The sequence below is a fragment of the Candoia aspera genome, chromosome 8, assembly GCF_035149785.1.
Source record: "Candoia aspera isolate rCanAsp1 chromosome 8, rCanAsp1.hap2, whole genome shotgun sequence".
NCBI lineage: Eukaryota > Metazoa > Chordata > Lepidosauria > Squamata > Boidae > Candoia > Candoia aspera.
In genome coordinates, this window is record NC_086160.1 from 69,180,565 (window position 1) to 69,200,723 (window position 20,159).

At 45.1% G+C, this 20,159-nt stretch overlaps 2 protein-coding genes across 2 annotated transcripts in view; both read left to right on the forward strand.

Moving 5' to 3' along the window:
• The window catches only part of CNOT6L (CCR4-NOT transcription complex subunit 6 like), a 386,677-nt gene that overhangs the window by 313,457 nt on the left and 53,061 nt on the right, over positions 1-20,159 (forward strand). The gene's annotated exons all lie outside the window — the stretch shown is intronic.
• Positions 14,117-17,010, forward strand: SOWAHB (sosondowah ankyrin repeat domain family member B). Its single transcript, XM_063310283.1, has one exon. The coding sequence runs from the start codon at positions 14,263-14,265 to the stop codon at positions 16,219-16,221; it is 1,959 nt and encodes a 652-aa protein (XP_063166353.1). The 5' UTR covers positions 14,117-14,262; the 3' UTR covers positions 16,222-17,010.

Below are 20,159 nucleotides of genomic sequence, written 5' to 3' on the forward strand. Positions count from 1 at the left end.
AGCAGTTGCTGTGTGGTCAGGTAGAACATGCAGTGAAACTTGACAAGCTGCAGCATTCTCTTGAATTTCAGTTAGGTGAGTTAGTCTGGAATCCATGAAGGACAGATATTAGAGGTCCACAACTTTCTAGACTTGGAGGCCGAGTTGGAGTTTTGAGAAAGTCCTGGGCACCTTCTCAAAATGGCAAAGCCAGTCACAGAACACACACTTCCCAGAAGGCAAATAGCATGTAACTCATTCAAGGACCTGTGTATATGACAGAAGTGGGACTCAAGTCACCAAGAAACTTCCATTAATGCCACACCATTTCCATCACCTGTCATTCAAAGCCCAACCCAGTATCTACATGGCTGCAAATCTCCACATGTAGAGCATAGCACTAACCAAGGAATCTTGCCTTGCCTTCCCCTTCCACAACTTTATGATTACAAGTGTAAAGACCACTTCCTCCCCCGCCCGCACCATTCCTTTCTTTTTGTTTTTGTGTTCTTTCATAAGCCACAACTGGGAATGGCTGATACCAGTGGGGATGAAGCTGCAAAGACCCCCATGGGGAAGTCTCTATTTGTACTTTGCTCTTAGCTATAATGTAATTTATCTAATCTGGGCTCAGTATGTTGTGTAATTCCAGTTCATAAACCATGATTTATGTCTTAGTGTATATGCCAACTCACTAAATAATGCTTACTAAATAGAACATAAACAAGCCATGGGTCAATACAGGGTAGGAACCCTTCAAACATCCCAAAAATCTATTCACAAACAAAAAACCCTCCTATCAGTCACAAACACCTTGACCCATTTTCCTCTCCATTTACTGTTCTATTTCTCTATCCAAGCCCTTCGCTTACCTCTGTTCCCCTACTGTTATCCTATGATCCAACCCCACCCCCTCCGCCCTCCAACACACTGCCTCTATTCCCTACCCATTTCCACCCACCAGCCTTCCTGATCTCTCCACCACCCACACCAGTCTCTTCCTCATCAATCTCTTTATTCCACACACCCAATACACACATTTACAAGGCTGAGGCTTTGTTTGTTCCTGGTAGCTTTAAATAGCTTTATAACTGCAACAAGAAGCACCTAGAGATGCCCCAATGCCCCCTTACATCACATTGGAGACCCCAGATTTAAATCACTGTTTATAAAATAAGATAAGCATGGCCAGATCTGGTCATGTCCTCAGGATGTAGCCTTCCTCTTGTTCCAAGCCCATAGCCAAGGTAGCCTAAGGTAAAGGTAAAGTCCAGTCGTGTCCGCCTCTAGGGAGCGGTGCTCATCTCCATTTCAAAGCCGAAGAGCCGGCGTTTGTCTGTAGACACTTCCGGGATCATGTGGTCAGCATGACTAAGCAGAACGCTGTTACCTGCCCGCCGAAGCAGTACCTATTAATCTACTCACATTGGCATGTTTTCGAACTGCTAGGTTGGCAGGAGCTGGGACTAGCAACGGGAGCTCACCCCGTCACGCGGATTCGAACCACCGGCCTTCCGATCGGCAAGCTCAGCAGCTCAGTGGTTTAACCCGCAGCGCCACCGCGTCCCTATTGTGGCCTTGTTGTTTATTCGTTTAGTCACTTCCGACTCTTCGTGACTTCATGGACTAGCCCACGCCAGAGCTTCCTGTCAGTCATCAACACCCCCAGCTCCCCCAGGGACGCGTCCGTCACCTCCAGAATATCATCCATCCACCTTGCCCTTGGTCGGCCCCTCTTCCTTTTGCCCTCCACACTCCCTAGCATCAGCATCTTCTCCAGGCTGTCCTGTCTTCTTATTATGTGGCCAAAGTATTTCAGTTTTTCCTTGAATATCATTCCCTCAAGTGAGCAGTCTGGCTTTATTTCCTGGAGGATGGACTGGTTTGATCTTCTGGCAGTCCAAGGCACTCTCAGAATTTTCCTCCAACACCACAGTTCAAAAGCACCGATCTTCCTTCTCTCAGCCTTCCTTATGGCCCAGCTCTCACAGCCATATGTTACTAATTGTGGCCTAGCTTCGGCCTTTTCTGATTTAACATGAAAGTAATGTTTTCCTTCTCTTCACAAAAGGTTTGCTAGGTCTGTGGTACATTGGTGGTGACCATGCTGATGATGCTCAGGACTTTCTCAAAAAGACATTAAACCTACTTGTCTGCATATGTCCTAAAACATGCAGCCATCATGACTGATAGCTTTCAGCAGCTTGCATAGCAGGAACAATGCAGATATTTGCCCCATGCCGCCAAGCAACTGATAATTTTTCTACTTGGGTTGACCAGCGTCAGAAATTTTGCCCCAACTGACAAGCAGATGTTGTGTGTGAAACATGGTAATATATTGCTTTCTACTACATATTAAGGTTACTATGGTAACTAATCATTTTGGCCGGGTGAAGAGGTTGAATTTAATTGTCCCCTTTTCGGATGTTAATTTTTGCACCTGGGGGAAGAACTTACCTGGACTTGTTTTAGTTTCAGTTTCCCTTCTGTATAGGCATGTAGAGAGTTAAGCAGCTCTCACTGAGAGCCTGTAAGAATGCAGAAGCTTTTAAATATGTTTTGCTTTCTGTAAATAAAATTATTTTTATAGAAATGCCTGGTGTGTGACTTTTCTGATCTCTCCTGGGCCAAAGGCTTTCCTAGCAATCTGCCAACAGGTTATGGGCCCAGTAAACAGCCCAGTAAGCCCAGTAAAACCCAGAGAGAATAGAGAGATCAGCTCCACAACTCATGCACAATTTAAAGGCAGGTAGCAAAGACCTGTGAAGATTTTCTTTGGAGCCGCCTGGAGATTTTCCAGCAACTGCCGGTCTACAGGACAAAGAAGCCAGCTGAGGTGACTTGCGAAAGAAGGAAGAAGCCATGGCTACCTCTCAGGCCTCAGCGATACCTCTGGAGCGCCCATCAGAGACCAACTATTTCAACTGGGCCCTGAAAATGGAGATGTATCTTCGCAGAGAGAATCTTTGGCTGCCAATTGGTGAGCAAACCCCCCAAAATCCCAGTGCTGAATGGCTTAGAGAGGATGAGTGGGCTAGAGCCACCATTATCCTGGGAGTTGAGGACAATCAGCTAGTCCACGTGCGAGGCATGCAGTCTGCAAAGCAACTTTGGGATGCTTTGAGAGACTTGTATGTAAAGACAACAGCAGGGAGTAAAGTTACCCTGACAAAAAAGCTGTACAAAGCCTACCTTGCAGAAGGAGATAGCCTACCTGAGCACCTGCATCATATTCAGCAGCTGTTTGTTGAGTTGCAGGAGAGAGGAATGGAATTTACACCTCTCACAAAATCCTATATCTTCCTGTCCTCACTGAATGAAATGTGGGACACCCTGATTTGTACCCTGGAGGCTATGCCTGAAGCAGACCTCACCCCATCGTATGTTACACAGCGCTTACTCGCTGAATGGGAGAAGAGAGAGGAAAGATCCCCCCCCCCATCTCTTCTGGAAAGCTGCAGTACCAGAAAACAAGGGAAAAGAAGGGAAAAGAAGCTGAGGCCACAGCACTAGCCAGCCAGCAATGCTTCACTTGTGGTTCAGCTGGACATTTGCAGAAAGACTGTGCCTTGAGACCCAAGAGTAGAAAGACAGAGAAGAAGAACACAAGGGCAACACAGAAGAAGGCTCTTCAGACAAGCCAAATTGCACAGGTTGCTGAGAAGGGTAATTCTGAGGTATGGGTGTTAGATTCTGGGGCCAATTGTCATTTATGTAATTGTAAAAGCTCTTTTGTGTCACTGTCTAAAACTGAAAGACAAAGTGTATCTTTGGCTGATGGGTCTGTGACCAAAATTATGGGACAAGGTGACTTGTATTTATCCTGCTTGGGAGAAACTGTAAAAGGTGTGTTGTATGTGCCAAATTTACAATCAAACCTTTTATCTGTGGCACAATTGGCTGCAACAGGGTATGTCATAACATTTAAGAAAAATGGTTGTGAGATATGTAAAAATGGAAAATTGTGTGCTACTGGTGTATTAAAAGACTCCTTGTACATTGTGCAAAATGCAACGAAGCCAAGCTGCAAGGCTGCAGTTGGCAACACGCCATATCATGACCAATGTGTACACCTGATGCACAGGAGATTTGGTCATGCTAATTTCAAGTATATAGCACAAATGCCACAGCTGTGTGCTGACCAAAAGATAAAACCCTGTGACAAATACTTAGACTGTGTAGTTTGCAAAGAATGCAAAACACTAAAAGCTCCTGTGAGTAAGCACAGTGACAGAGTTACAACTAGACCTTCGGAAATTGTACACTCTGACATTATTGGTCCTTTTGCTCCAAGTCTTGGACAAGCAAGGTATGCAATGACCATCATTGATGATTTCTCAAGATACACATTTATCTACATCTTAAAACATAAAGATGAGGCATTTGAGAAATTTAAAGGTTTTGTGACGTGGGCAAATAGAAAGTTCCCTAGGCCTGTATCTGCACTCCAATGTGATAGGGGAGGAGAGTACCTTTCTCACAAATTGAAAAGGTTCCTAGTTGAAAAGGGGCTAGAACAAATTCTTTCTAACCCTTACACCCCTCAGCAAAATGGTGTTGCTGAAAGAAAGGGCAGAACCTTGCAAAATGCAATGGAATGCATGCTTAAAGATTCACATTTATCGTTTAAGTATTGGGGAGAGGCAAGATCTACTGCCTGTTATGTACAAAACAGATTGTATAACTCTGTTATTCAGGACACTCCATTCCATTTGTTTTATGGTGTGAAACCAAAGGTAAACCATCTTAGAGTGTTTGGTAGCACTGCTTGGGTTCATATTCCAAAACAACAGAGAAGGAAAGGAGGCCCTACAACAAAGAAAGCCATCTTTGTTGGCTATGAACAAAGCCAGAGGAGCTACAGGTTCATAATGGGAGAGAAATTAATAATTAGCAAAAGTGCTTCTTTTGCTGAACAAAACTGGGGGAGATTAAACTCTAGCTCTCCAGTTGATCTGACCACCACAAGAGAACAGCAAGGACTTGCTGATGGGGATCTTTTGCCTGATGAGGACATTAAACCAGAAAAGCAAACTGAAGATCTGTCTGATGAGACAGATGCTTCTCAGGAAAGTGATAGGAGTCAAAATTTAAGCCCTGTATTACCTCGCAGATCTCAGAGAAGTAATAAAGGCATTCTTCCATAAAGTTTTCAGGCTGAAACAGTAAAGGCTTTTCACATATTCACAGAACCTGAGTCTTTAGAACAAGTGAATGCGTTACCACCTGAGATTGCACAAAATTGGCATTCTGCCATGCAACAGGAGTTAGCATCCTTGAAAGAAAATAAAACATGGAAACTGGTAAATCTACCTCCCAATGAACGCTGTCTAGGTTGTAGGTGGGTTTTCAAACTGAAAAGGGATGCTGATGGCAAAATCCAAAAATATAAAGCAAGGTTAGTTGCAAAAGGGTTCACTCAAAGGAAAGATTTAGACTTTGATAAGACTTTTGCACCAGTTACTAAAGGTGAATCAATTAGATTACTGTTAAAAACTGCTGCACTCAAGGGAATGTCAGTTAACCACTATGACATTCAAACTGCATTTCTCTATGGTGATTTAGACCACAGATTATACATGCAGCAACCCCCTGGCTATGAAAAAGGGGAGAATCTGGTCTGTGAACTGCAGAAGTCAATCTATGGGTTAAAACAAGCTGCCAGATCCTGGAACCAAAAATTAGATGAAAAACTGCAGAATTTTGGTTTTGAAAAAGGAAAAGCAGATCCATGTGTATATATGAAAAAATACAAACAAGGCTGTATGTATCTGCATTTATGTTGATGATTTGCTGCTGTTCACATCAACAGAAAAACAAAGGCTTGATTTTGAAGCCTGCATGAAAAGCCATTTCACGTTAAAAAGCCTTGGAAATATAACAAATATCCTAGGTTTGGAAAAACACAGGGAGAAGGATGGTAGCTTTCTGTTAAACCAAAGGGGAGATAATGTTAAAATAATGTGAATGGAAAGACCTACAGAGTTGTCAAAGAAAATTGGTTGGCATCTTATTCTGTAGTATAAAAAGGGGAGGGTTAATATATTGTTTTCTACTACAGATTAAGATTACTATGGTAACTAATCATTTTGGCCTGGTGAAGAGGTTGAATTTAATTGTCCTCTTTTCGGATGTTAATTTTTGCACCTGGGGGAAGAACTTGCCTGGACTTGTTTTAGTTTCAGTTTCCCTTCTGTATAGGCATGTAGAGAGTTAAGCAGCTCTCACTGAGAGCCTGTAAGAATGCAGAAGCTTTTAAATATGTTTTGCTTTCTGTAAATAAAATTATTTTTATAGAAATGCCTGGTGTGTGACTTTTCTGATCTCTCCTGGGCCAAAGGCTTTCCTAGTAATCTGCCAACAAAACACAAGAAAAAAGAAGTCACTTCTTTAAATAATGTTCAAAATTCTTTTTTCTTGTGTCTCACACTTTTTTGGTTTTCTTTTTTTTTCTTTTTGTAGTTTTTTGCTTTTCTATAGTTTTTATCTTTGTTTCAAACTTAATAAAATTCTTTAAAAAAAAACAAGTAGATATTTTCAGCCAGGCTTGAGCTGCTCACAATCATACATGAGATAGGATGGAGTTTCTTCAGTTAGCAGAGCAGCTTATTCAGCAAGACTTAGCTCAGCAGCTTCTGTCACCTCACCTCCATGGGTCAGGCGCTGTGTCACAAGGAAGGTAGAGCCTTTCTGCTAAAGCAGGGGCAGAAACCCATTTTGTTGTTTATTCATTCAGTCGCTTCTGACTCTTCGTGACTTCATGGACCAGCCCACGCCAGAGCTTCCTGTCGGTCGTCAACACCCCCAGCTCCCCCAGGGACGAGTCCGTCACCTCTAGAATATCATCCATCCACCTTGCCCTTGGTCGGCCCCTCTTCCTTTTGCCCTCCACTCTCCCTAGCATCAGCATCTTCTCCAGGGTGTCCTGTCTTCTCATTATGTGGCCAAAGTATTTCAGTTTTGCCTTTAATATCATTCCCTCAAGTGAGCAGTCTGGCTTTACTTCCTGGAGTATGGACTGGTCTGATCTTCTTGCAGTCCAAGGCACTCCCAGAATTTTCCTCCAACACCACAGTTCCAAAGCATCTATCTTCCTTCGCTCATCCTTCCTTATGGTCCAGCTCTCGCAGCCATATGTTACTACGGGGAACACCATTGCTTTAACTATGTGGACCTTTGTTACCCATCCCACAAATCAGGTTCTGACAGATGGCTAAACCCTCTGCTTTGAGCCATCTGTCAAAACTCAGCTCCTCCCCCAGCCCAGCTGGGGGAAAGTGACTGATGGATATTTTCCCCACTGGCAGAAAATCCACCAATTGGTGTGACTTAATTTGACCCACAATAAACTTGAAGGGTGTCGCCCCTTGTCAGCCTCACTAACAAGGGAAAAGAATGTTCAGTTATGGGGACAGAGCAAATGACACTGGCATATTTTTGTATCACCTCACAGAGCAGAGGAAAAGACATTAAACCCACCTGTCTGCATATGTCCTAGAACCATCATGACTGGTAGCATTCATGGCATTATTCTCCATAAATGACTTCATGCTCTTTTAAACTTGCCAGCCTGGTGGCAATCAGATGTTCACAGCCTCCAAAGATGAAAGTTCAATTTAGGCATCATAGTTAATAAGTACCTGGCATTACTTTTTTGGTTTTGATTTCTAGGCGTAAGCTAATAGCCATGGTTACATGAATCTTCTTACAACCCAGGAAAACAACACTTTAGGATGAGATTCCTGAGTGGTTCAACCAACCTGCAAGATAAACTAGCATTTAATAGCCCATTGTTTGCCTCTCCGGGCCAGCAAATAAAATACTTAGCACAATACAAGCTGGGTCCTTCAGCAAGAGAAAACCATCAAGTGAGATGGTGTAACAGCACTGCAGAAAAAGGAAGAGTGAGACAGTACATTAATGTTTGTCAAATCAAAATACAAAATGGCTTTGCCCGTTCGAGTCTGAATTAAAGGCTATCAGACTCTGGTTTATGCAAAATTCCTGGTTTCTTAGCAGTCTCTGCCCTTTCAATAACAGCCTGATCTTAAGCTAATTCTTTACGTCTTGATGCTCTAAATCATTTCACTTGCTGATTACCGACTAAGATGCTTCTAAAGAAACAGAATGTTTAATGATTTGATACCCTGCCCTAGTTAGCTTTTGCATTGTTCATAGTTCTTTATTTTTAACACAAGTTTGAGCCATGGGTTTTTTAACCATAATTTGACTAAACCACCACTGGGATGGCTCACATGTCCACTAAACCATAAATCATGTCCACTAAACCATAAATCATGCAACATGGCTTCATGCATCATGCTAAGCTACAAGCAAACCCCAAGCTAAAAATCCAGCTTGTTTAATCCCAATTTACTGAATAAGTACAACTTGCTGGATTTGCTTAAGCCACAATTTCTGTACCACCGTAGTTGGGTTCACACAACATGCTAAGCCAACACCTAAGTACACTGGGGCTTAGTCAGTAAGTCTGAATGCAATGTATGAAGCTAGCCAGTGCCTTTCTGAAGCTAAGAAAGTGAAAATGTTAGCAAATTAAGCTCCCTGCACACATTATATCTCCCAACAGGCTTTCTTCCAATGTGAATCCCCAGATAACAGTCAAGGGCAGGAAACACAATCCCTGAATACCTGTATGGAGGAAAAAGGCATATAAATAGGGTGACCAGAGCATGCAAATAAAACTAGGCTGTTCTTGCGTTTCAACCTTTATTTGAGGTGCTGAGATTCAGTAAAAATTTCCTTACTGTATGCATCACAATATAACCACCAGCTGTGGTTAATATGCACTTTTATTGCAAATATTGTAACATCTTCTTCCCACCCCAAAATATACATATCTCCTTGTGATGACATAATGCAGCATGGCAACAAAGCCTCTCTGAATAGCTGTCTGTGATTTAAAAAAAAAATAGAGCTACCAGATCTGGGCTGCATAAATGCTGGCATCCACCGGATGGCAGCAAAGAGATTTTTTTAAAAAAATTGTTTGCTGCCATCTAATGGTCATCTCATCTGCATTTCTGTACCTCTGTAGCCCTGATCAAATTATACTGTAAAAGCAAAACAATTATCTCTCTGGGTTATGGAGATAACCTTCAGGCTGCTGGAAAACCCATTTATGCTTGTCCTTGCAAATCTGCTCTAAGCCAGTTTAGAATTATCAGCTGCCAGAGGCCTGCAGGAAATACTGTCCTTCTCTTGATTACAGGAGATATTTAGGAGAGCCTGTTTCTTTTCTTTGATGGCACCTTCGCTACAAATATTTACCAACAAGGCTCTGTTCCTTTTTACTCTCATGGCATTTGTCAAAAGCCATTCACAGTCCAACCCATCAATGCTGGCCCTTGCGATGACTCTTTGTGAAATCTTTTCTTTCTATGATTTTTAGAAAGCAATACCCAGAACCATGTGGTCAAACTGAGGACTCAAAAGGTGTGAGTTTGTGGACCTTATTAAAGCCTGACCAGGTCTCTAATAGTGTAATACAAATAGACCAAAACCTACAATTTGATCTGATCTGTGACCTGCTTCCTTCCATGTGATCTGAGGTATGAGTTCGCCGTTCCCATCAGCAAAAGTACTGCAAGGGATCCTGCCTGGCAGAGCATGTCTCTGCAGAGAGAGAATGTCCGACGTCCAAATAACCTGTAAGCAGGAACAGGCTCCCCTTTTCAGGGTCTCTGTGCCGCCAACTTGAGCAAGACAGTACCAAGCTGAAATTGCAGTCTCAGGCATGGCCCCCGATTCTCCTCTGCAAGCTGCCTTTTTTGTGGGGGGAGAGGGGAGTTTCAGGATGGCCGGAATGTGGAAATGCAACCTGGTTGCATCAGATGTAGCTGTTGTCTGCAAACATGATTATTCCCCCAAAAAGAATCTTTAATGGCTGTAGGTAGAAATCAGAGAATGGCCATGTTCCAGAGCTGACGCCGGGGGAAAAATAGAGGGCCTAATTCTTGATCTTTTTTATTGTACCATAATGGTGCAAACCTTAGGACTAGTTTCCTGGTATTTGCCCAGTGATACATTTAGTTTCTGAGGGTGTATCAACCATATCTTCAAATCCCACTGCTTTTAAAGGCTCAGGAGTGTAGAGGGGTTGAAAAGTGGTCAACTTTATAGGGCTGAGAAGATAAAACCAAAGGTAGGTTTTGCTTTTTTTTTTAAAGTTGCTGCTCCTATGCTTTTAACAGCCACTTGATCTGTACAAGTCAAGCAATGAAACAGGCCTCTTCTCCTTTCCGTACAAGGCAGTTCTATCCCTTTGATTTCTCAGTATCTGTTTACTATTACAGGTAGAGTTATTAACAAAATATCCAGCAATCCGCCCTTTACTTTTCTTGGCACTGTTTCAGTATCAGATGGAACCAGAATGGCTTGGTGCAGCCAGTCACTGGCTGGGCTTGCATAAGATGCTGGCTATGGTTAATTTAGTCATTGTTTACTGGATTAAGGCAGCTGCCTGGGAAGCAACACATGAAGCCATAATCACAAACAACTCAGGTTTTAACTTATGGTGAAGGTATCTATTATCTATAGTCATAGAAGCAGCCATTTAGGCCACGAGCTGAACACTTAGCTCAGATACACAGTATATGCCACAGAATTGCAGAGTCAAGAACTGGAAGGCAATTTAAAGGTCATCTAATCCAGCCCTGTACTCAGATTAGGATCTGCTAAAGCATTTGGACAGATGGCTCTCCAACCTCTGCTTGAAGACATCTGATAGTGTGGAACATACCACTTCAGATGGCAGCTTTTTCCACCAGTTAAATAGCATTTACCATTAGGAAATTCCTCCCAATATCTAACCTGGATCTCATTTCCTGTAGTTTCAACTCACCGGCTTTGATCCTGTCTTCTGGGGTGACAGAGAACCCATTAGCCTTTTATAAAAGATCGAAGAATGATGAAGTAGCACCTTTTAAAGGCCTTGTTAGTTTTCATTCACCATTTTTGCTTCTGATGGGAATCAGTTATTCCTGCCAAGCTAATTAAATGCCATTGAATCAGCTCAATTCCTGGTGATTCCTACAAAAAAGACCACAAAATGCATGTATTGTATTCTATTTTTAAATCATTTACACCACCCTTCAGCACCAATGTTCTCCTACATTAAATTATTAGATTCTAAAAGGTGCTGCTGTATTCCACAGCTGATAAAAAAACACTTTTTCTTCCCCATTAAGATGATCCGGCTTTTAAAACTGAGCCTCCTCCAATGCCACTTCAAATCATAGGATCTTAAAGTGACATCCATAGGAATCAATAGGAATAGGAATTTAGGCAGGATTTCAGTGTATTTATTGTTTTAACTCAGCTGAGCCAGCCTTTGATTGCAATTTTTCTGTCTAGCTCAAAGCTCTTCTTTTTTCATTCCTTCATCCTTTTTATCTTTTCCAAGCTCAGCAATGATATTGGTTTGCAACATTCATGTCAACTTAGCCAAGACTTTGGTTGAGTGGTATTCAGGGGAGGAGAATCTTAATACCAGGGTTTCTCAACCAGGGTTCTATGGCATCCTAGGGTTCTGCAAGAGGTCACTGGGGATTCCCTGGGTGATTACGATTTATTTAAAAAATATTTCAAATTCAGGCAACTTCACATTAAAGAAGTAAGTTACCTTCTTTATTTTTAGTTTAAGAACCCTGCTAATGCATCTATACAGGCCTACTGATGAAACAAATATAATAATTTTGTACCTTCTGGCCTATACTTGAGCCTGAATGTGCAGGGGTTCCCCGAGGCCTGGAAAATATTTCAAGGGTTCCTCCAGGGTCAAAAGGTTGAGAAAGGCTGCTTAATACTGTTTTGGCAATCTGCATTTTATCTCTTAGCAGAAGCCTCTGGACTTTTCACATACTATCAGATATGGATATAGGAGTTCTGCATTTAATTTTGGGTATTTGCTTGGGAGGGACTCCCAAATAGTACTACCAAGAATGCTTGCCCCTACCTTAGAGTATAGATTGTAAATATCTATGTTTTGTATATTTTGGATCTGCTTTTTGGGGGTTTCAAAGAAAGAAGCTGGGTTTAATGAATCAGCCACAGTAGGCTGGATTTGCACAACATGTTATATAAATTGAAATAAGTAAATGAATGTTAAGCTATGAGCCTTCATTCACAAACCACAGTGGCTTTTACTGGTTTGAACAATACCTGAAGTTCAAACCAGTAAACCACATGATGGCATAATGTATGATGCAAATCAGGCAAAAATGAAACTACAGAAGAACTTTTTGATCTGTGGGAGCATTGGTGCAACACGGTTGCAGAACTGAAAACTTGGAAGCCTACGGAGTAGCACTTACATATGACATAAGCACCCTCCTCTTTCAGGTAGACCAGCCTACCTCTTTGTAGACCAAGCCAAGAGTGTTGCTTACTTACACACAGACAACCCCCCCCCCCACATCAAAGCCACCAGGACCTTCCAAACAAAGTAGAAATCAAACTCACAATTCATTCCTGTACATATTTACTCAGAAGAAGATCCCAAGTGCATTGAGGGGTGCAAATTGGTACCCAGGTTGAAAACAAAAACGGACAATTAGCATTGTAATTCCCACACTAGATCAGGAATTAAATAGCATTTGAAAAAGAGATGCACTTTTCTTGGAAGGCTGGTAAAAGAGAGGTTTCCTTCCTCTTCACCCCAGTTCCCCCCTCCTGCAGATCATGTACCTGGCTAAACCTCTGCATTTTGGATCAGCTTCAACTCTGCTGCCTTTTGCTGGCAGACCCTTCTCTGCAGCAAGTCATTCCTTGCAGGATCTGAGAACCAGGCAATAAACATGCCTCAAACAAATGGGGTTTGAAAGGTGGGGTGGGTGTGTCCCTGTATTCTGGTTGGACATCCTCAGCTCGCCACAATCTTTTTACAGCCTTTAATACTTACCATGCTGAAATTCAGTGGGAGAGTTTTATTTTTTTTGAGAGCAAAACAGACAGCATAATCTTTGCTAAGGTAGTCCAGTTGTGCAAGGCTTAACCTATGTGGTTTGCTCCTTAAGAAGACACCAAGTCCAAGAGGGGATCCCAAATATTCATGCATTGTTTCAGAAGTGATGGCTCATTCAGGTGCTCATGGTTTCATTCAGGACAGGACACCCATGGCTGTTCTGCCCTGGGCTATCAGCTGAAGGATCCAGAAGTCAGGATCAAAGAGGCTCAGAGGGACAGAAGCTGAAAAAGTTCCAGGGATAAACTGGGATTGAATGGATTACCCTGTGATACTGTCAAGAATTCCTTGGAGAACAAGTGGGATGTTCTGCAGTAGCCGTGCACAGGGATCCTGCACGCAGCTCTCTAAAAGTGAAGTGAACCCCATTCTAATTGCTGGGACTGAAGGCAACACGAAAGCAACTTAAAATAAGTTTCTGGCTTAGTGAACTCAAGTTGTTGTTTCTAAACATGATTTGGCATGTTGTGGGACCCCAACAGCGGCTTCTGTTTAATAAGCAGACTACGGTTTCTGTGAATCCAGCCAGGGGACTTATTTCTACATAAACACGCCCCACAATCTCCTTGATGCCCACTCAGCAGGAAATAAGTCGCATTAAAAGTGCCTGCATTTGGGATCCAGTTGTTAATGTGTAACTCCTTTGTAAACGTTGCGCAAGGACTCTTCTCTTTCCTCAGCTCTGTCCAGCAGCAGCCTGCTTACATTCTCTGAGTTTTCTGCTCTTTAGGAATAATTGAAGAAAAATACGCAAATCTTCTCCTTGCAACTTCAGCGGCAGAGAAGGGCCGTTTTGTATATTTCTTCTCCTAAATGCATTTGAGGAAGGCGCAGGAGAGATTTTACTCTAGAAAAAGAGAGGGACAAAAAACCAAGGAAAATAAACCTAAAAGGGTTGTGGTTGTTGTTTTGAACTTCCCTGATGGCAAGATACTGATACTTCTCCCTTTGAACAATCTTCTTGCCTCGCCCACAGTTTGACCTCAGTTTGGGATTACGGCATCTGAAAAACAGGTCAGAGAGATTTAAAATGAAAAAAAAAAGTGGGGGGGAGTTAGTTTTCAATGACTGGGGCGGAGGCGGAACCAAAGCGCGGGAGAGGCGGAGCCTCGAGGAGCAGGTGAAACTGATTCGGGCAAGAACTTTGCTCCGTCGAGGAAGCGTCCAGCGACTGGCGGTTTCTGGCCCTGGCTGTCGCGGGCGGGAGCCCGGGCCCGGCGGGAGGGCAGGACCCGCCCGCGGCAGGATGGCTTGAGGGAGGCGGGCGCGCGGGCTCTGCCGGCCAGCGGAGGTGAGCCATGGCGCAGGAGTTGAGCCAAGCCGAGCTCCTGGACTTCCTCTGCCGGGCCGGGGGGCGAGTGGCCAACGCCGCCCTGCTGGGCCACTTCAGGCGCTTCTTGCGCGCCCCCGACGCGCCCCCGGCTGAGCTCCAGCACCGCCGGGAGCTCTTCAAGGGCTTCGTCAACTCCGTGGCCACGGTGAGACAGGAGGGGCCCGACGCGGCCAAGTACGTGGTGCTCAGAAAGCGGTACCGAGAGCTGGTCGGGGAGGAGCCCAAACCCCCGCCCGTCTCCGCGCGCTGCGACGGCCGGACCGCCGAGTCGCCGCCGGTTCCACCCGGCCGACCACTGCAGCCCCACCAAGCCGGGTGGGAGCGCGCGCGCAGGGCGCCCGGCGCCGCTTGCCGCGGTGCAGTTCCCGGGCCGCGGCGGGAAGCGGAGCGCGCCGGTCGGCGCTCGGATGGAGAACTCGTGGCGGGCCGGCGGGCCGGCAGGTGCCTCCCCGGCGCGCCTGGGACAGGAGCGGGGCCTCCGCTGCCTGCCCATCCCGCCGTGGGCTGCCTGGAAAGCCCTCCGGCCCCGTGCGCCCTGGCTGGAGGTAAACAGTGTCGCCGGCCGCGCCCCGCGGAGCCAGCCGCCCCGGAACCGCTGCTCCTACAGGAAGGGGCGCAGAAGTCGAACGGCCTCCGTCTACCCGTGGGAGAAACGGGCGCGCTTCCGAGTGCTGGCAGTGTCCAGCAAAGGATTCGGGACTGGATAGTTACCCATCATTCTGCCTTCCCCGAGCCCTTCCCGCCCCTCGAAGAGGAGGCCTGCCTGGTCAGAGCCTGCCCCCCTAGGGGGTCCCTGGATTCCCAGCTCAGGCCAGCGTCCCCAGAGGTCTTCCGCAGCATCCGATGCCAGCTTTCCTTGCAGGACTTGGAGGACCACATTAAGCTGGAGAGCTCTGCCAGTGAAGAGAGCAGCAGCGCCAGCAGGGAAAGCAACTCCCAACAAGAGGGAGGGGAAATGGGCAGGGTGAACGGGTGCATCCAGAACTCAGTGTGGTGCGAGGGCCCTGAAGGCACCCCTCACATCAACGGTCTGGTGGTGCCCCTTGCCCAGGCCAGCCAAGGCCACAGGAATGGCAAGTCCCCTCTTAATGTTTCTTTGCTCCATCAGGTTGTTAGGAGAGCCACCACTTTGGGACAAGCAGAAGACAGAGATTCCAAGTGGCAGAGTAAGGATCGATCGAAGCCAAAGAGGATGGGCAGACCACCATCCCCAAATCTGGATGCCCCCTTAACTCTCGGGTTAGTTCCCAGACAAGGACCCGTGGCACATGCCCCGTTTGTGGAAAGGCTGGCCCCCAGCACAGAGGGGTCTGCTGAGCACAGGTCTTCCTTGGTGCCCCTGGACTCTCGAGAACACGCCTGGCTTGTCAAGGTGGCCACCGGCTCCTGGATGCAGGCCCAGGTGCTGCTCCGGGAAGATCCACATCTCGCCCTCCGCAGGGACTTCATCTCGGGTTTCACAGTGCTGCACTGGCTGGCTAAGCATGGGAACGCCCAGGTGCTACAAGACTTTGTCACTGGTGCCAGGGAAGCGGGGATTGTCCTGGACGTGAATGTCAGGTCTGGTTGTGGCTACACCCCTCTGCACCTGGCGGCCATCCACAGTCACCCCCTGGTCATGAAGATCCTGGTGCAGCGGCTGCGGTGCCAGACCCAGGCCCGGGACAGCACTGGCAAGAAGCCTTGGCAGTACTTGAGTGCCAGCGTCTCTGGAGAAATCTGGCAGCTCTTGGAGGGCCCTCGAGGCAGGACTATCTTCCCAGCTCATCCAATTGTCAGAGCCTCTTCTTCTTCTAATTCTTCCCCAGCCAGGAAAGTTAGCAGAAAGTCCTCCTTGGCAGCCTACTTGAAGCCTCAACACATGAAATGGAAAAGGGGGACCAAGTGCCCCCCCTTACAGGAGACTGAGGAATACAGTGATTGACAACTGCCGTTGAGTCCTTGGACCAAGGCAAGGTGGGAATTCTCAAGAACTCCAAAGATTTTGTGGGCCCAGCCTGTTTTCGAGCCCAACAGCTGCATTTGGAGAGAAACTGGACAAAAAAATGGCACTTTATTCCTGAGCATTTATTTTAACTGGGATGGGGGACAATTGCTTTACAAACCCCACGCAAAGCCTGGGGCCGTCCTGCGAAATGCTCTGCGCAAGGAGACTTCTCTGGGCAGCCTCGGGTTACCCATTTTATGTCCGTCACCGAGAAGCTGCACCCTGCCTTTTTTCTGGCGAAAATGACCTGGTGAGAGCAAAGGTGGTCCCTCTTGAGAGCTGGTATTGAAGGTGAGGGTGGGAATGATGGTCAAATCTTAAATCCATGTTGGCTCTGAAGCACGGGAGGGTCTTTGGGCAAGGATTTTTAGAGCTGGGAATTTGGAAAATGGGAGGAGGACAGGTTGTCCCTGAAGCTCCAATGGTGCTATTGAAAATGCCACGTATGGGCCCAAGATGACAGAGAAGGATGTCGTTTGCACGCTTCCCTTGCTGGCTGTGATGAATTATTATGGCTTGCCTTTGGGAACATGTTAGACAGGTGGACTGGAATGTCTTAATTAGGTTGGTTTACCTCATTGCAAAGAGCATTAAACCTTAAAGAAAAAGGCCCAGAGGTTAAAAGAGACTGAAATCAACTCACTTGGGGGCTGAAATGTGACCAGCAGAAACTTGATTTTATCTTATTACTTCGTAAGGTCTGTTAATAAACCTTTTTGCTGCTTACATACGTTTCTGCATCATCATGTTTACGTGAGGGGTGTTTTCTCTTATGGCTCTGCCCCCTAAAGTTAGGCTGAAATGGGAAGTTTGGGTATGCTCTCAGGACAGAATAGAGTCTACAAAGGGGTTTTGACCAAGACCAGTGGGCCTCTCCATGGCCTTCCAGCGCTGAAAGCACCCTTTGTAGAATGGACAGGTAGAAGTTCCTTGCAGTGGAGCCTTGTAAGTATGGGGAGTAGCTGCCCCACAGACTGATTTTTCCACTGAAGAACACTTAGTGAAGAGACTGGAGCTCAGCTCAGATCATAAGATTTGCAGGTAAACTTCCTTGTTTGAGCCCAGCTAGGACATTGGCTTTGCATATGTGAATCCAGCCACTGTAGTTTGCATGTAATGATTGAGGGTTTAATCTGTGTTCAAGAAACCATAGTTAAGGCAGTTTATGGTCTGATAATTGTATGAACCTAACAACAGTAGTACACATTTCATACCTGACTTCAAAAGAACCTTCCTTATCATGGTGCCTTCCAGAATTGTCAGCTACAAGGAATTCAGGGCAACAGGATTGGGATGGGGAAAGGATGAGCAAAGACACACCAGGACAGCTCTCCAATATTGTGCTGTGCTATCTAGGTAGTTTGGTTATGTTTGCTGCTATGGTGGCTTTCCAAGGTCTGTATTTCATATTTTTAGCCTATTCCAAGAAACAGAAACAAAATAGTCGTACCAGAAACGAAGTTCCTCTTCTGTATCTTCTTCTGAAGGTGGTTTCCCTTGTAGCTAGAGCGATACGAGATTTAATTCTTTTAATCATCATTAGCTCTTTTATGACACTTCTGGTCTACTGCTGGATTCAACCATTCTGTTGAAGCAAAACGTAGTTTCTCTGGTTTAGGCTTAACGTGTGGGGCAAAACCCAGCCACTTTGCTTTGTAAAACACTAGGCATGTGGCATGCATTGACCTGACTGGAATTTGTTAAAAAAAAATCTTTGGTAAACAAACTATGCCTGAGGATAATGTGTGAACACTGTCATTAAAACCACCTGAAAGGAAAGTGGATGCTTGCTTAATGGAGGGCAAGGGGATGGAAGTAAGGGTGCCAAATGTACCCTTCTAGAGGACATCCCAAATTAAAAGTGACATATGGTACTTCCAAACGAGCAAGGACTAATCAGCAGGAGTGTTTGTATCTCCTTCCCACCTCCATATCGGTGACTCCTTCCCCATTCTTGTGGGTTCAAAGCATCCAGTGATGGTGGGCAGATCTAGAAAGATTTTAGGAGGGACTTCCCTGCAGAAATAGCATAATTCAGCCCAAGCTCTTATAGTATTCAGTTCCTGGTGGAACTGAGGAACTTGGAGTCAATGTGGACAGAATAGGGTTACACTTACAGTAGCTGTGAGTTTATTGTGACAATCTGGAAAAAGGCAGTTGCCAACCATTTCCTTATTGTTGCAAAAATGAGCGCATGGACATGACCATGAAGTCATCAGGAGTCAAGCTCAACTTCAAGGAGACATTTCCTTTTTATATGGCAACACGGTCAGAGGAAATACATAAGTCACTGTCACACTACACAATGCTTATGCCCCACCCTCCCCCAGTGCAATCATAGGTATGCATAACTCCATCTCCTGCATGGCACTTTAAACTTGTTTGCTCTGGTTGCTGATTATTTTTCCCTTACTGGTGTTTGCATTTCTTGCTATAGAAACATTTTCTGATGTCAGTTTTATTGCTTAGCTATTTGTCCGCTGCAATTCTAATGAGACTAGAGGAGACGGTTGGGAGGAAGAATCAGAATTAAAACATAGACTATATCTGGCACTTATAATTACCTGCAAAAAGGCAAATGGGTATGTAGTTCAAAACCCTTTAATTAACAGTATTAATTACCTCCTTGGGCCCAGGAACTATTGGGGGAAGAGAAGTACATCTGGGGGGGTATGTGAAATTTCCAAAGCTTTGGCCAGGTGTGATAAGTCTGCCAGTTGTGTCCTTCTAGATCAGGAGGTGCTGAAGACCATGACTCATGCCCTTGTTATCTTTCAGTTAGACTACTGCAATTCACTTTCTGCAGGGCTATCCTTGAAAACCACTCAGAAGCAGCAGGTGATCCCTGGTAGAGAATGTGGTTGCTGACTGGTGTTTGCCAATCCATCAGACAACATCTGCTTCCAAACCCAAATCAAGGTGCTGGTGACCACCAATAAGGCCCATCCCTATAGGACAATTCTCAGGTAGAATCTGCTCACCCCACACAATCTACAGCAAGAGTACCACCCCAAAACAGATTTGAGGGTGGGGGTTGGGATTCAGAAAACCACATTCTCTTTGTGGAACAGCATGTCCTTCAGGGTCAGAGGTATCCCTACCCTTATGACCTTCCAAAATGGTTAAGACAAGAAGGCATATAATTAAGGAGATTGCTCTAGTTTTACTGTCATTAATGAAGAGTGTTAACCCATCTGAACTTCTCAGGTACCAGGTTCTGATTTGGGGTGGCAGGGGTTTGTTTTTTGTGTGGATCCTGTGAAATTGCCCCATTAACCTCTGGAAAAGCACCTAGATGTGCCCCATGTGAATGATCAGAGTTAAAAATGATGTTAAAGTATGTGTGATCCATCTGACTTTCCACATGCTAACAACATTTTGGGAGACAGTCAAATAGGATGGACAAATCTGTACTTGTGTGATTTTCACAATGACTTGGTCACATATTATACCAAACCATGACTTTTTAACCAGGATTCATTCATTCATTCATTCATTCATTCATCCATCCATCCATCCATCCATCCATCCATCCATCCATCCATCCATCCATCCATCCATCCATTCTATCTATCTATCTATCTATCTATCTATCTATCTATCTATCTATCTATCTATCTATCTATCTATCTATAATTTGTCACTGCCCATCTCCTCCCACCAGAGGGACTCAGGATGATTAGCCAAACAGTTGGGTGGTTTCCTACAATCCACTAACCAGAGTGAAACCCACAAGTAGCTATGGAGACCTCTCTGGGTGCCCACCACTCTTCTTGCCCTACCTGACTTTTAAATATTTTATAGAGAGACTTAACTTTACAAAAGAGCATCTTCTACTCTTCCACCTCCTGCGCTGGTTCAGGGAGAATCTGAGG